The sequence below is a fragment of the Tamandua tetradactyla genome, chromosome 20 (genome assembly GCF_023851605.1).
Source record: "Tamandua tetradactyla isolate mTamTet1 chromosome 20, mTamTet1.pri, whole genome shotgun sequence".
In the NCBI taxonomy this organism is placed as follows: Eukaryota; Metazoa; Chordata; class Mammalia; order Pilosa; family Myrmecophagidae; genus Tamandua; species Tamandua tetradactyla.
Window position 1 is genome coordinate 50,878,655 of NC_135346.1, and position 12,736 is coordinate 50,891,390.

Consider the following 12,736-nt stretch of genomic DNA (forward strand, 5'->3'; position numbering starts at 1 on the left):
CTGTGGATGTTACAGCCTTCTTGACCTTCTAACATTGTTGGTAAACTAGTGTGCTTACATATTTCAGAGGAGAGTTTCCTGAGCTTTCATCAGATTTTCAAATGGGTTTGTGACACCAAAAGCGTGAAACCACAAATGACCCCTCCCTGGAGGTCCATATTTAACTTTTATGTATTACTTGCCATGTACATTTTCTTCTCTAATCTTCCCAATAATCATATGAAGTGGGCACTAGGACCCCATTTTACAGATGAGAAAAATGAAGCAATTGCTCCTGGTGGCACAGCTGATGAGCAAGAGTCTGCATTTGAATCCAGATCTGATAAAGTTCACTCGAAGAACAGGGACTGTATTCAATCACTAAGCTCAGGAATCAGGGAAACTTTCTGCACTTTGGGTGGCCTGGGGGACTGGAGGTACCTGTCTGGCCTCTGCCCACTCCCTGAGGAGGAGACAAATTGGAGGGTGGCCGTCTGGGCTGCCAGGGGCCTTCTAGCCTTCTAGATACAGGCTCCCAGTGTACCCCTGCTCCACCGGAGGGGGAGGAGGGGGCGGGGAGCCCCGGGGAGGGGAGGGCGGGCCCTAAGAGAGAGTTTGAAAAGAGGAAGGAAGTGGGGCCCTGCTGAGCGGCTAGCCACCCCCTGCCGGCTTCCCCACAAGACGACTGGAGGCACCCGCAGGCCCCAGAGCAGCCATGGTCCCCTGGCGCAAAACTGACAAGGAGCGGCAAGGCGTGGGTAGGTGGGGCCTGGGGTCTGCAGTAGGGAGCAGGGTGGAGGTCGCGGGAAACCTAAACGCAGGGAGATGATGCGGACTCGGCGGCGTGGGCGTGGGCAGGGCGCGCGGACTCAAGGTCAGAGGGTGCAGTGACTCCCTCAGCCGGCAGCGAGGCCAGCTAGGTGGGGGAGACGGGACAGCGGGGAGAGGAAGGTGGACACCCCAACCAGGAGGCTGCGCCCAGCCCGCGCTCTCTCCCTCCCACCCACCTAGGGCCTCCACGTATCCTCAACACCTAATGCGTTTCCGAGATGGAGTGGAGCTGAGCGCTCGGAAAACTGGGCGCCCAGGTGCAGCATTCCAAGGAGTAGACTTCATTTCCCGTTTGGAGACTTGGCCTCTTGGAGGGAGAATCAAAGCATGCTTTCCTCCATCCCTCTACAGAGACCTGGGTCTGCCAGATTCCCGTACCTTTCCTCCTGGGTTAGATGACCCTGGATTTGGCAAATCATCCAGAGGGCTGTGCAGGCCCAGGGCATGGGTCTGAGGGTGGTGTCTTTCCCTTTGAGGAGAAAGGGTCCCTGCCAGGAAATCTGGGGATGCTAAACCAAGAAGCCAGCCTCATCAACTTCAGCGGTCTCAGCTCCCAGAGGCCTCTGCCTCAAGCTCAGGGGCGGAAGTAGAGGCTGGGGGAAGGGAGGTGTCAGGTACTGGGACGCTTTCTAAGTGGCATCCGTGGTGTAATCCCCGTAGACTTACTGTGGTTTTCAAACTTAAGTGTACATTAAAAAATCTCCCTGGAGCCTTTTACACAGGTAGATATCAAATGCCACCCCTAGAGGTGAGGATTTAGTAGGTCAGGGGTTGGAGGACCCAAAGGCCCAGAGTGATTGAATGCAGGGGTCCAAGGCCACTATTTAAGAAACACTGACCCAGAGAGCTCAATGTATATCCATTCACTTAATGTGCTTGAGGTACTGTGGGGGTTTGAAGATGAAAGGTCCCCATCCAGAGAATAATAATCCATAAACCCAAAAACATCAATTTCTCCACCTGTAAAATGGACAGTTTGAACTAGACTCATGGAGGGCTCTTTTCAAAGCTTCTCTAACTATTGTCCCTATAGCTGGGGGATCATCAAGCTACTAATCTTCACAGGGGAAGACGGTCTGTTAAATGGGTCTATTGTAGATGGAGGGACCATTGTGGTAGAGGTGGTGAAAGCTGTATGTGAAGGGCATATCCAGAAAAGAAGAACTGACAGCACCTTTTGCCTTATGGAAGTACACTGAAAGGAATGGCTAAGCTCAAAGTAAGTTGGAACCACCTACTGAAGAGCTGTAAATGCCAGGCTGAACTGGAGCTTTTCCCATTTAGGCAGTGGTGAGCCATAGATGGTTTCTGAGCAGGAAAAGAGCAGGATGAGATCTATGGTGAAGCCAGTGTGGAGCAGGGCTTTGTAGACTGAAAGCAAAATTGCCTGGTAGGAGGCAGGGCACAATTTTGAAGTCTAGGGTAACTAAGGCAGATAAGGGAAATTGAGCATGGGGAACAGAGCTCCACCCACTCGCCCAAGAGCTGCAGTTCACACTGGCTACACATGTCCAGTTCTGTGGAGGTCAAGTTCATGCGCTCAGACCAGATGGCCTGTTGTTGAATTCCAGCCTCCAACCCTTCCCAGTACTGTAACCTTGGGCCACATACTCTCTCCAGCCTCTGTTATCTTGTCTGTGTAATAGGGATAATAACAGCACCCACTTTCTAGTTTTATAGGAGGACTAAATGAGTTAATCTACATAAAATGACTAAAATCATGTTTGCACAAAGTAATGATCACTAAATGTTATCAATTATTATTGCTAGACTCTGTCCCCTGCATGGGGCCCCAGTTATGGACATGATACCACAGAATGGGATGGGGCTATGGGATGCCCTGGGTTCTCAGTCTTCAAAGCAGAGGAATTTCCACGTGTGCTGACTCCGTTTAGGCCTGACTCCACAGGCCCCAGCTCTTTAGGTTTTTTGATTTGGTGGTATAACACATTTTTCCATTTTTACCTGTGAGAATTCTTATTCCTGGGGGTCAGTAAGTCTGATATCTTTTAGGAAGCCAGAAAGTTCTTGGTAGCTGCCTGTCCATCACAGGGACCTCTTTCCCCTGCAGGTAAATGTCAGAACTGATGAAAGTGATCTCTGATCCTCATCTGCAGGCTGTGGGTGGATGGAAGGGAAAGGCAAGGCTTGGGTTATGGTGAGACGGTGAGATGGGAGTGGAGTCATCCAACAGTAAGAGCCATGGCCTGAGCATAAGGAGACCAGGTTCTCGTTGTGTTACCATCAATATGTGTAGGTTGATTTGGGCTCTGGTTTTCTCACTGTAAATCCAGGTATTAATACTTTCCTTTTGAGGCCTTCGTTAATGAAGAACATTTGAAAATATAAGTATGGGAAGTTTGGAGGAAGACAAAGAGCTATAATCATGCAAAGGATTAAGGGAATTCTTGGAACAACCCCGAGTCCTGTCTTACGAAAAGGACTCTTGTCACTACACAATGAGAACATCTGGGAGGTGGAACACCATGGGGAAAGGAAGGAGGCTGGAATGCATGTGGCATATGGGCCGAATAGTAAATAGCCCTGTTTTTTTTCTTTTTTATTAATTAAAAAAAAATTAACTAACACAGCATTTAGAAATCATTCCATTCTACATATGCAATCAGTAATTCTTAATATCATCACATAGATGTATGATCATCATTTCTTAGTACATTTGCATCGATTTAGAAAAAGAAATAGCAAGACAACAGAAAAAGAAATAAAATGATAATATAGAGAAAAAATAAAAATAAAAAATACAAAAAAATATATAAAACAAACAAACAAACAAACAGAAAAAACTATAGCTCAGATGCAGCTTCATTCAGTGTTTTAACATAATTACATTGCAATTAGGTAGTATTGTGCTGTCCATTTCTGAGTTTTTGTATCTGTCCTGTTGCACAGTCTGTATCCCTTCAGCTCCAATTACCCATTATCTTACCCTATTTCTAACTCATGATGGTCTCTGTTACCAATGACATACCCTGTTTGGTTTTAGTAGATGTTTGTATTGAAAAAAAAACATTGGAAAGGCATAATATGGCTAGATTGTGAAGGACTTTGAGTGCCAAACTAATAATTTTGGACTTCATTCTGTGAGCACTGGAGTGTTTGATCAAGAGTGTCACCTGTAAAGACTTCAAACAGTTAATGGGGGACAGGAGCAGAGATTGGACCTAGCATAGAATAAGGCAATTAGGTGACAATTTGAACTGTCTGCTTACTACATGATTAGTTGATCTAGAAGGGTTCCACTTATAACTAACGTTTCCTTTTGGCCTATACTCTCTTAAACTTCTCTGTCTGAGTCTCTGCCAGTGACCAGAACTTTCCCCTTGGAGAAGAGGTGGGAGGTCAGTGAGAGAGAAGGTAGAAAATAGAAAGTAGCAGTTAGGTAAGAATGGCTAGCAGTGATGGAAGACTTTCCAGAGAGGGCTCAACCAAGCTAAAGGTTTACTTCTCTTTCATTTAAGTCCAGAAGTGTTCGGTGAAGAGCTGATAGGGTAACTCATTCTTACACTGTCATCCTTGTCATGTGGTTTCTGCTGCCTGAACCAAGCTGGTTGCTTAAGCTTTAGCCATCAGGTTTGCCTTCCAGGCAGCAAGAAGGATGGAGGAAACAGGAGGGCCGGGACCTTTCCCTCAGAGGACACTTACCCTAAGGCACAGCTGGCATTTCCTTTTAAATCCTATTGGTTAACATTTAGTCATGTGACCAAACCTAGTGGAAAGAAAAGCTAGGATATTTGTCTATAATTAAGCCAGCCATGTATCTAAAAATGAGTTGTTCCCTTCCTAGGGAGGAGGGAAGGATACTGGGGATGACCTATGGATTCTGGCTTGATATTTGAGAACTGCAGAAATGGGCTTCAGGGCAGGGGTCCTCAGAAGAAGGGGGAATGTAGAAAATAGATATGCCTCTCTCAAAACTATGCCAGCCTGGATACTCAGTTATGCTCAGAAACCTGTTTTCTATGCAGCTCATTTCTAGTTATGGTTTTGTAGCTGGGCATGATGTTGGAGGAGATTTTGTTTTCCCTAAATTGCATAGGGAAGGATTCATTCTCAAGGCTGTGCAAAAGCAGAGAAGAGATCTTTTACTCATCTTGGTTGAGGAATATAGAAGAATCTGTGACCACCCCGTGGGCATGCTGTTGCAGCCCAGGACCCTGGACAGAGCTGTTTCACATAGAGACTGCCAGATTTGCAGTGGACATTGTGTGCCAGAGTCCCTTGCAGCCGGGGCTTTTGTTACAAGAAACAAAATCCACTCAAAGGAGTTCTGTTAAAAAGTTGAAAGGTGGTGTGTGTGTATGTGTGTATAGGAGTGGTAGATTTTAAGGGTCAGGGAATCCCAAGTAATCCAAGAAACACAGGATTATACATTTACCAAGCACTCATGCTATTGTGCTTAACCTTCACAACCATCTCAGTTCACAGATGAAGAAACTGAGGAGCAGAGAGTTGAGGTGCCTCCCCCAAGGTCACTGGGTTAGGAAGGAAGGGAGCTGCCTCTAGAAGCTAGATTTTCTGAATCTAAGTCCTTAAAAATTTTCCTGTGAATTTCTTTCCTTTCTTCCTATCTGTGACATGGGAGTTGTGGGAGAAGCTGACTTGTGAGATTTTTATGAGGATCATATGGAGATGATACATGACATGCACTCATTCATTCATTCATTTATTCTCACCACCACTTTCCTCTGATTCCTCCACTCTTTTGTAGTTTTGATTTTCTGATAACCTTATAATGGTGTCCTTAACGTGCCATGAACCACAACACTGCATGACTTTGCAGTTCGAACATCCACTGAATATTCTCTGTGGCTATTTCAGTGTCCCAGGAGAGAAGATCTGAGTGGTGTAACTTACCTCTTAAAGAAAGGCCACCCAGGTCAGAGGTCATCAGCCTAAGAATGGGCCCCACTTTGGTGGCTGCTGGGGTTTAGTTAGCTTGTGGCTGTGGGATGGAATCATGTGGCTTGCTGCTCACCCAGCAGGAGCCGGGGTGGGGACAGATTCTTTGAGGAGGTGGCACAAAGACCATGCATCCTAAATACACCCCAGGCAGAACACCACTGCAGAGAGACGAGTTCCACTGCTCTTGTTATTTTCAAAGGCAGCAGTGAAGAAGAAGGGACAGAGAGCATCATTTACCCACTTGTTCATTCACTTATTCTTTCATTAATTCATTTTTCATTTGTTTCTTAAATACTTACTGGGTATTTCCTATGTGCCAGGCACTGTAGATTTTAGAATGAAATCAATGTGGTTCCTATGCTATGGAATCTTATAGTCTAATGGGAAAGACAGAAAAGGAGTTAATGGATAGACCAATAAATACATAATTGTGAATTGTGGAATGTGCTATAAGGATAAGAATCAATGAATGAGAATGTTGGCAGGTAGTTCTTAAACTGGATGGTCTGAGAAGGCTTCTGAGGAACAATGGGGGAAAGAATTCAAAAGAAAATGCAGGAAAGGGCCTCTGTAAATGTAACTTTGCTGTGGAGGCAGACTGTGTCCTTGGATTGGTCCACAAAAATTAGTCTAGAGGCAACAAAATGCATTGATTGGAACTCTAGTTCCTTCTTAGCATCAGTTCTTAGGTGCCTGGGCCTTCTACTTTCTGATGCTTCAGCAACTTGGGGGTATTTGGGTGTGCCTGCTGGGCTGGCTATTTTGAGTCCATTGGGGAAAGTTGTCTTTATCCCTAGATTTATGCAAACCTCATTATTTGGTATTCACCCTGCCCCCAAGCACAATGTCTGAATGAACTTTTGTGACAGATTGTGTGTTCCAAGCTCTGCTTCCTTCTACAATCAGCATCCTTATACTGTTGCTGCATTTTGAGATTGGCGATGTAGTCACCATAATGTTCTGTTAATTTCTGGACCTTTGAATTTGTTTAAGAAGAACTAACAGACCTTTAATTTAATAGTCAATTACCCATGGGTGCCACCGTCTGTGTTCTGAGTGTATGTTCTGCAAATGGGGTATGATAATGCTTATGGCCACCTAGCTCCAGTGGAATCTGGGTAAAGACACCACAGATGTTTCCTTTAATAAGCACTTTCCTCCTTCTTTCTACTTCCTTTGATTGGTGTGAAATGAAAAGCAGTCAGGCAGAGTTTGTGAGCCACTTTTAGTTCTCCTTGGAGAAAGTCATCTCATCCCATGCCCCCCTGCCCCTGCCAGGACACTGTCAGCTTCTACATTGTTATGAAGTCTTAGTCACAGAAGCTGGAATTGGGGGAATCTGGCTGACAAGGTGGGCACGTTTACAGACCATTCTCCAGCCACTGCTCCAAGATTCTCAGAGGTCCCCTGGCAATACATTGTCCTTTGGAACAAAGCCTGAAACTTGATGGAGGAAGGAGCTGAGGTAGGCCGTGTGACGTGCATGGATATCCCAGTGCTCGCAAAGGGTCTGAACAAACCAGAGACTCAGCAGGCTTTTGGAGGGGTGGGCTGAGTTGTGGCAACCCCAGACATGGAGGTTGACTTGCATTCTGGGCTGTGATGGAGGGGCGTACCTGGGTGCCAGTTGAACCCTGAGGGTTTTCCTAGGCATGAGGAATTTTGCTGCACATTTCATTGGTGGTGGCAGTAAAAGTATTACCTCAGGAAAGTGCATTTGAGGTAGAATGAACAGCTAATGCAAAGATACTGAGGAGAAAGCCCCTTTGGAGTGTGGAAGTCCAGTGTGGTGAAGTAGAATAAGCAACGGGTAGGAGGAAATGAATTTAGCAAGGGTAAGTCATTGAGTAGTGCTTTGTAGGTATTGTAACAATTTTGGCTTTTACTCTAGATGGAAATGGGGGCCATTGGTTTTAAGCAGAATTGTAGAATGATTTGTCTTATGTTTTTAAAGGATCATTCTAGCAGTTTTGAGAGGGAATTGATGGAGGGGATTAATGTGGAAGCAGGGAGACCAGCTACTGAAATAATCTAGGGAAGAGAGGGTGGTGGCTCGGACCGTGACGGTAGCAGGGGAGGTGGTGAGACCTGGTTCCCTTCTGGATGTATGTATTGTAGGTGGAGCAAATGCGATTTTCTTCATGGATTGGATATAGGTATGAGAGAAAGAGAGAGGTCAAGGATGACTCCAGGGTTTTTGGTCTAAGCACTTGGAGAATGGAATTGCATTATAGGACTTCCCTAGTTAAGCCCTTGATCTATTTCTCATCAACAAACAGCATTGTAAATTATAACATTGCCTCCCCGTTTTGCAGCACAGTACATTTACCAAGCTTTCTTGCTATTGTGTTTAGCCCTCACAACTGTCTCTCAGTTCACAGATGAGGAAACTGAGGAGCAGAGAGTTGAAGTGCCTCCCCCACAGTCACTCAGCTTGGAAGGAGGGGAGTGCCCATAGGAACTGGGTTTTCTGAATCTGAGTCCAGGGCTTTCCCACAAAGCTATCATTGTCCTTAAGAATTTTCCTGGGTGAATTTCTTTTCTTTTCCTCTCTTCCTGTCTGTGACATGGGGCTAATGGGAGATGCTGACTTGTAAGATTTATAAAAATTAAAGGAGATAATCCATGGTGAGCACTCATTCATTCATTCAGCATTCACTCAATAGAGGCTTATTGATTCCCTAGTATGTGCCCTGGACTGACTGTACAATAGTGCATAAAAAAAAGACCCTTCCAGAGCTTAGGTTCCAGTGGGGAAGGAGATATTAAATATGTAAAGCAAAAGAATACATATAAATTATATACTTTAAAGTGCTTTTAAGCAAAAGAATAAGGTGCAAGTAGCAGGGCTAATGGGGCTGAGATGGGGGCTATCTTTAGACGGAGTGCTCAGGGGGCACCTTCTCTGAGAAGGTGACACTTGAGTTAAATCTTTCTTGAGGAAAGAAGGGGCTGAGGAGAAAGGAGCTGATAGAGGGAGGGAGCAGGGTGAGTAAATGGCCAGAGAATAGTGACATGGCTGACAGGAGGAGGAGCCATTTGGGGCTGGAAGGGCCTCTTGCCTCTATGTTTTTGTCTGCTACTGCCTGTCCTATCAACTCAAATCTGCTTTTTATTTATTCATTTTTTTAAGACCTCATAGGACAGCTTGATCTGTGACCCTGCTGCTCCCCCACACGCATATAAAATGTTCATTGGGCACTTACTATGGTTTACGTACTGTACCAAAAGCCTCACATATATTATTTAATTTTCCCTACAACTTCCTGAGTTAGACACTATTATTATCACCCCTCTTTTACAGTTAGGAAGCTGAGGCTCGGAGAGTAAATTAAGGATAATCATACAACTAATAATAATGTTGAAGCAGAGGTTTGAACCCGGTGGTCTGGCCCTTACACCTGTAATCTTTACAGCTAACAGCAATGACTCCCTTGTGCAAAGGACGTGCCCCCCCTGATGCCTGAAGACTAAATTCTGGGCTCCTTAGCCAAGCCATCGGTCTTCTGTGGTCTTTCATTTGCTCATGGTGTTTCTCATCGTAGACTGCCATTGCCCTCCCTTCCACTGCTTGCCAATTTCCACTTGATTTAATTTTCTCTTTCCTGGACTTGAAGGTCTCACTGAAATCCAGCCTCTTCCAGGCAGTTTTCTCATGCTTCACCCCTGGAGGAAACCTCTTTCTGTGTTATTGAAGTCCTCACTTTTTACCTTGTCCTTTAGCTATGTAACTACATATAATCTCCCCCACTAGATGGTGCATTGGCTGAGGTCAGGGCACTGTTGGGTGTCAACTTTGAGAACATCCAACATCCAAGGCAATAGCAGGAGTATAGTGGGTCAGCAAACTCAGCTTTATTGTGATAGGGCCCTTGGGAATTATGATGGAAGCCATAAAATCCATACCCACAAAAATGTGCACGTGTGTACTTTTTTTTCAAAGCTTAACAGATTTATTGAGGTGAGGAAGCAGGGAAGAGGTAGGTGGGGGAGCAAAAAGGAGAAAGCAGGTGGGAGCCAGCAAAAGGAAAGAGAAAATGGCTCCCCATATGTGCACGTTTGCATTGCGATTTCATCAAAGCCCATTCATGGAACCCAGTTTGGGTCCTTGGTAAAAGGTGCTCAGTAACTATTATTGGAAGATATTAGACATTCTGATCAAGGTGTGAATTCTAGGAGGCTGGAGGTGCCACAGTCAGAAAGCTATTTTTAAGGTCTATTCCAATCAATTAAGCTCAATGAACTTATACTGAGTTATGGGTTCTAAGCTGCGTATTGGGGCCCAGAGCTGAACAGAACACAATCTCTGTTCTCAGGAAGCTAATAGCCCCAGTAATTATTTTTCTACCACATGAGTTGTCAAAGAGTACCTTTACTACTGATGTCCTTATTTCACAGATTGGTGGTGTATATGTGTGTGCATGTGTGCACTTCTTGCTTCCTGTCACTATGGCGCCTGTCATCACCTCCATCACATTTATCACAGCCTCATATTTAATTATCTGGGCTCTTCTGAAGAATGTAAGTGCTATGTCAGTTGAACTGTGTCTCTTGCTCTTCTGCAGCACAGAGTACCCACTATAGAGCATGTGTTCAATTAATATTTGTTGACTGGATGTGTGAGTGGGTATCAAGTGAGTAAGCAGGGGCAAACAGGGGGTTGGGAGTTGTAGGATTTTTGCTGTCTGGTGGCCTCGTAAAGTTCAGATGGAGAGCTTCCCCATCTTGGCTTCTTCTCTTCATTCCACCCCCTTCCCTGCCAGGAAGGTAGACCCTGTGAGGGCAGCATGGCGATCAAAGGGGTATTTCTTGAAATATACTTCTGCAGTGGCCACTGCACCAAACACCACAGTTTTCCACCCTGAGACTCTATTAGGATGGCCTGCCCTGCTCCTCACTGGGCGTGTGAATACATGAAGCTAATTTCCCCTTCCTGCCCCCCAGCTTCTCAGGGCTCTCACTCCACTTCGTCCCCATGCTCTTCCTCTGCCCTTCCTTCTCCTTCTAATTTCACTTCCTCGTTGGGGTCTCTCTTGATCTCTCTTCTTTGAGAGCCTGCATCTGCTGTGGCCTGAGTCACAGAAACCCACAGCTTAGCTTTGTTTTTAAGACAGCTCCCTGTTTCTTGTATGTTCATTTTGCCTCTTCAGCTATATTTCACAAAAACTTCAGGAAAGCAGGAGCTCTCCTCTCCCACTCTACTCTTCTCAACTTCTGCAGCATGCAGAGAGTGCTAAACATAGCATGCATTTGGCAGAGGGTTTGATTTGGTTGATATCATAAAGCATCTCTCCCAGCTGCATAGTGTGTGTGTATGTGTGTGAGTGTATGAGTGTGTGAATGTATGTGTGTGAACATGTGTCAGTGTGTGAGTGTGTGTGGACATGTGACTGTAGGACCCTAGGAAAGGGAGATGGAAAAGAGAGAGAGAAATCCCAGTGTGATGTTTTAGAGCAAGATTTCTCAATCTCAGCACTATTGACATTTTGGACCAATTCTTTGTTATGGGGGCTGTCATATGCATTTTAGGATTTTAACAGCATCCTTGGCCTCTATCTAATAGATTCCAGTAACACTTCCTCCCCTGCCTAAGTTGTGACAACAAAAAATGTGTCTAGATACTGCCAAATGTTCCCTAGAGAACAGAATTAGTTCTAGTTGAGAACCACTGTTTCAGAAGACCTAGTGGGATTCCACCTTTCCTCTTTTTGGTCAAGCATGTCACTCTGGCTTACTAAAAATGGAGCCTAATAATATGCCACTGTGCCAGTTTGAAGGTATTATATACCCCAGAAAAGCCATATCTTTTAATTCTCATTCGATATTGCTGGGTGGGATCTTTTTGGTTGATTCCATGGAGATGGGACCCACCCAGTTGTGGGTGGTAACTTTTGCTTAGATAGTTTCCCTGGAGATGTGTCTCCACCCATTCAATAGAGCCCTTTAAGAGAGAATTATTTTAGGAAAAAGCTTTAGAGCCAAGAGAGCCCACATAGCCAGAGAGCTTTTGAGATCCAGAAGAAGAACACCCCCGGGGAATCCTTATGAAATGAAAGCCAGGAGAGGAAGCTAGGAGACGTTGCTGTGTGCCTTTCCAGCTGACAGAGATGTTCTGGACCCATCGGCCTTCCTTGGATCAAGATATCTTTCCCTGGATGCCTTAGTTTGGACATTTTCACAGCCTTAGAACTGTAAACTTGCAACTTAATAAATTCCGTTTTTAAAAAACTGTTCCATTTCTGGTATATTGCATTCTGACAACTTACAAAGTAAAACAGCCACCATTAGGTTGTTATGTAGATCCAATAAGGAATCTACATCTCTGTTGGTGAAAGGCAGCATTAGTACAGTGGTTAAGGGTCTGCTCTCTTGTGCCAGCCCTCCTGGATTGGAATTCTGGCTTAGCCGCGTGACCCTGGGCATGCCTCGATTTCTGTAAAATACAGATGACAATAATTGTACCCACCACAAAAACGTGGTGAGGATTAAATAGGTTCCTGTGTATAAAGTCCTTGGAATAGTGCCTGGTATGGAAATAGTGTTCAGCAGAAGTTAGCTCTTGTTGCAGTTCTTCTGCTCTGTCTTCTTCCTTGGTTCCCTCTGGCTGTGATTCTCTTATCTCATTCATTACTGACTTGCACCTAGTGCTGCTGCTGGAAACTTCTGCGAGGTCATCACAGCCCTCCTTCCTGATGCAACATCAGGATGTTGCCTTGGTGCTGAGGCTGTCAACACCTAGTCCAGACACTTCAGGCAAATTGCTTATGCGTTTCAATGAGCCAATTACACTTGTATGAGTGTAAAGTGGACCTGCCTGCTGGTTCTCTTTCCCCCTGGAGTGGAAGCCCTCAGAGCCCAGCTCAGAGACTGGAGATGTGAGCTTTATGCAATTACATTCTTTTCTCCATTATTGTTTTTGTTCTCTTATACGGCCACTTGTCCAAAACTCTCTTAACACTTGGTGTTGGCTGAAGCTTTTGTTTTCAAACATGTCAGCAGATGG

At 45.1% G+C, this 12,736-nt stretch overlaps 1 protein-coding gene across 2 annotated transcripts in view; it reads left to right on the forward strand.

The window, feature by feature from the left end:
- Positions 1–616: 616 nt before the first annotated feature.
- DOCK2 (dedicator of cytokinesis 2) overlaps positions 617–12,736 on the forward strand; it is a 446,749-nt gene continuing 434,629 nt past the window's right edge. The window contains exon 1 of one of the 2 annotated variants that reach the window (XM_077137614.1): positions 617–737. In XM_077137614.1, coding sequence (XP_076993729.1) covers positions 695–737 — 43 coding nt within the window. In that variant the 5' untranslated portion in view covers positions 617–694. The remainder of the gene's footprint in view (positions 738–12,736) is intronic. The other variant, XM_077137615.1, reaches the window with a different exon arrangement.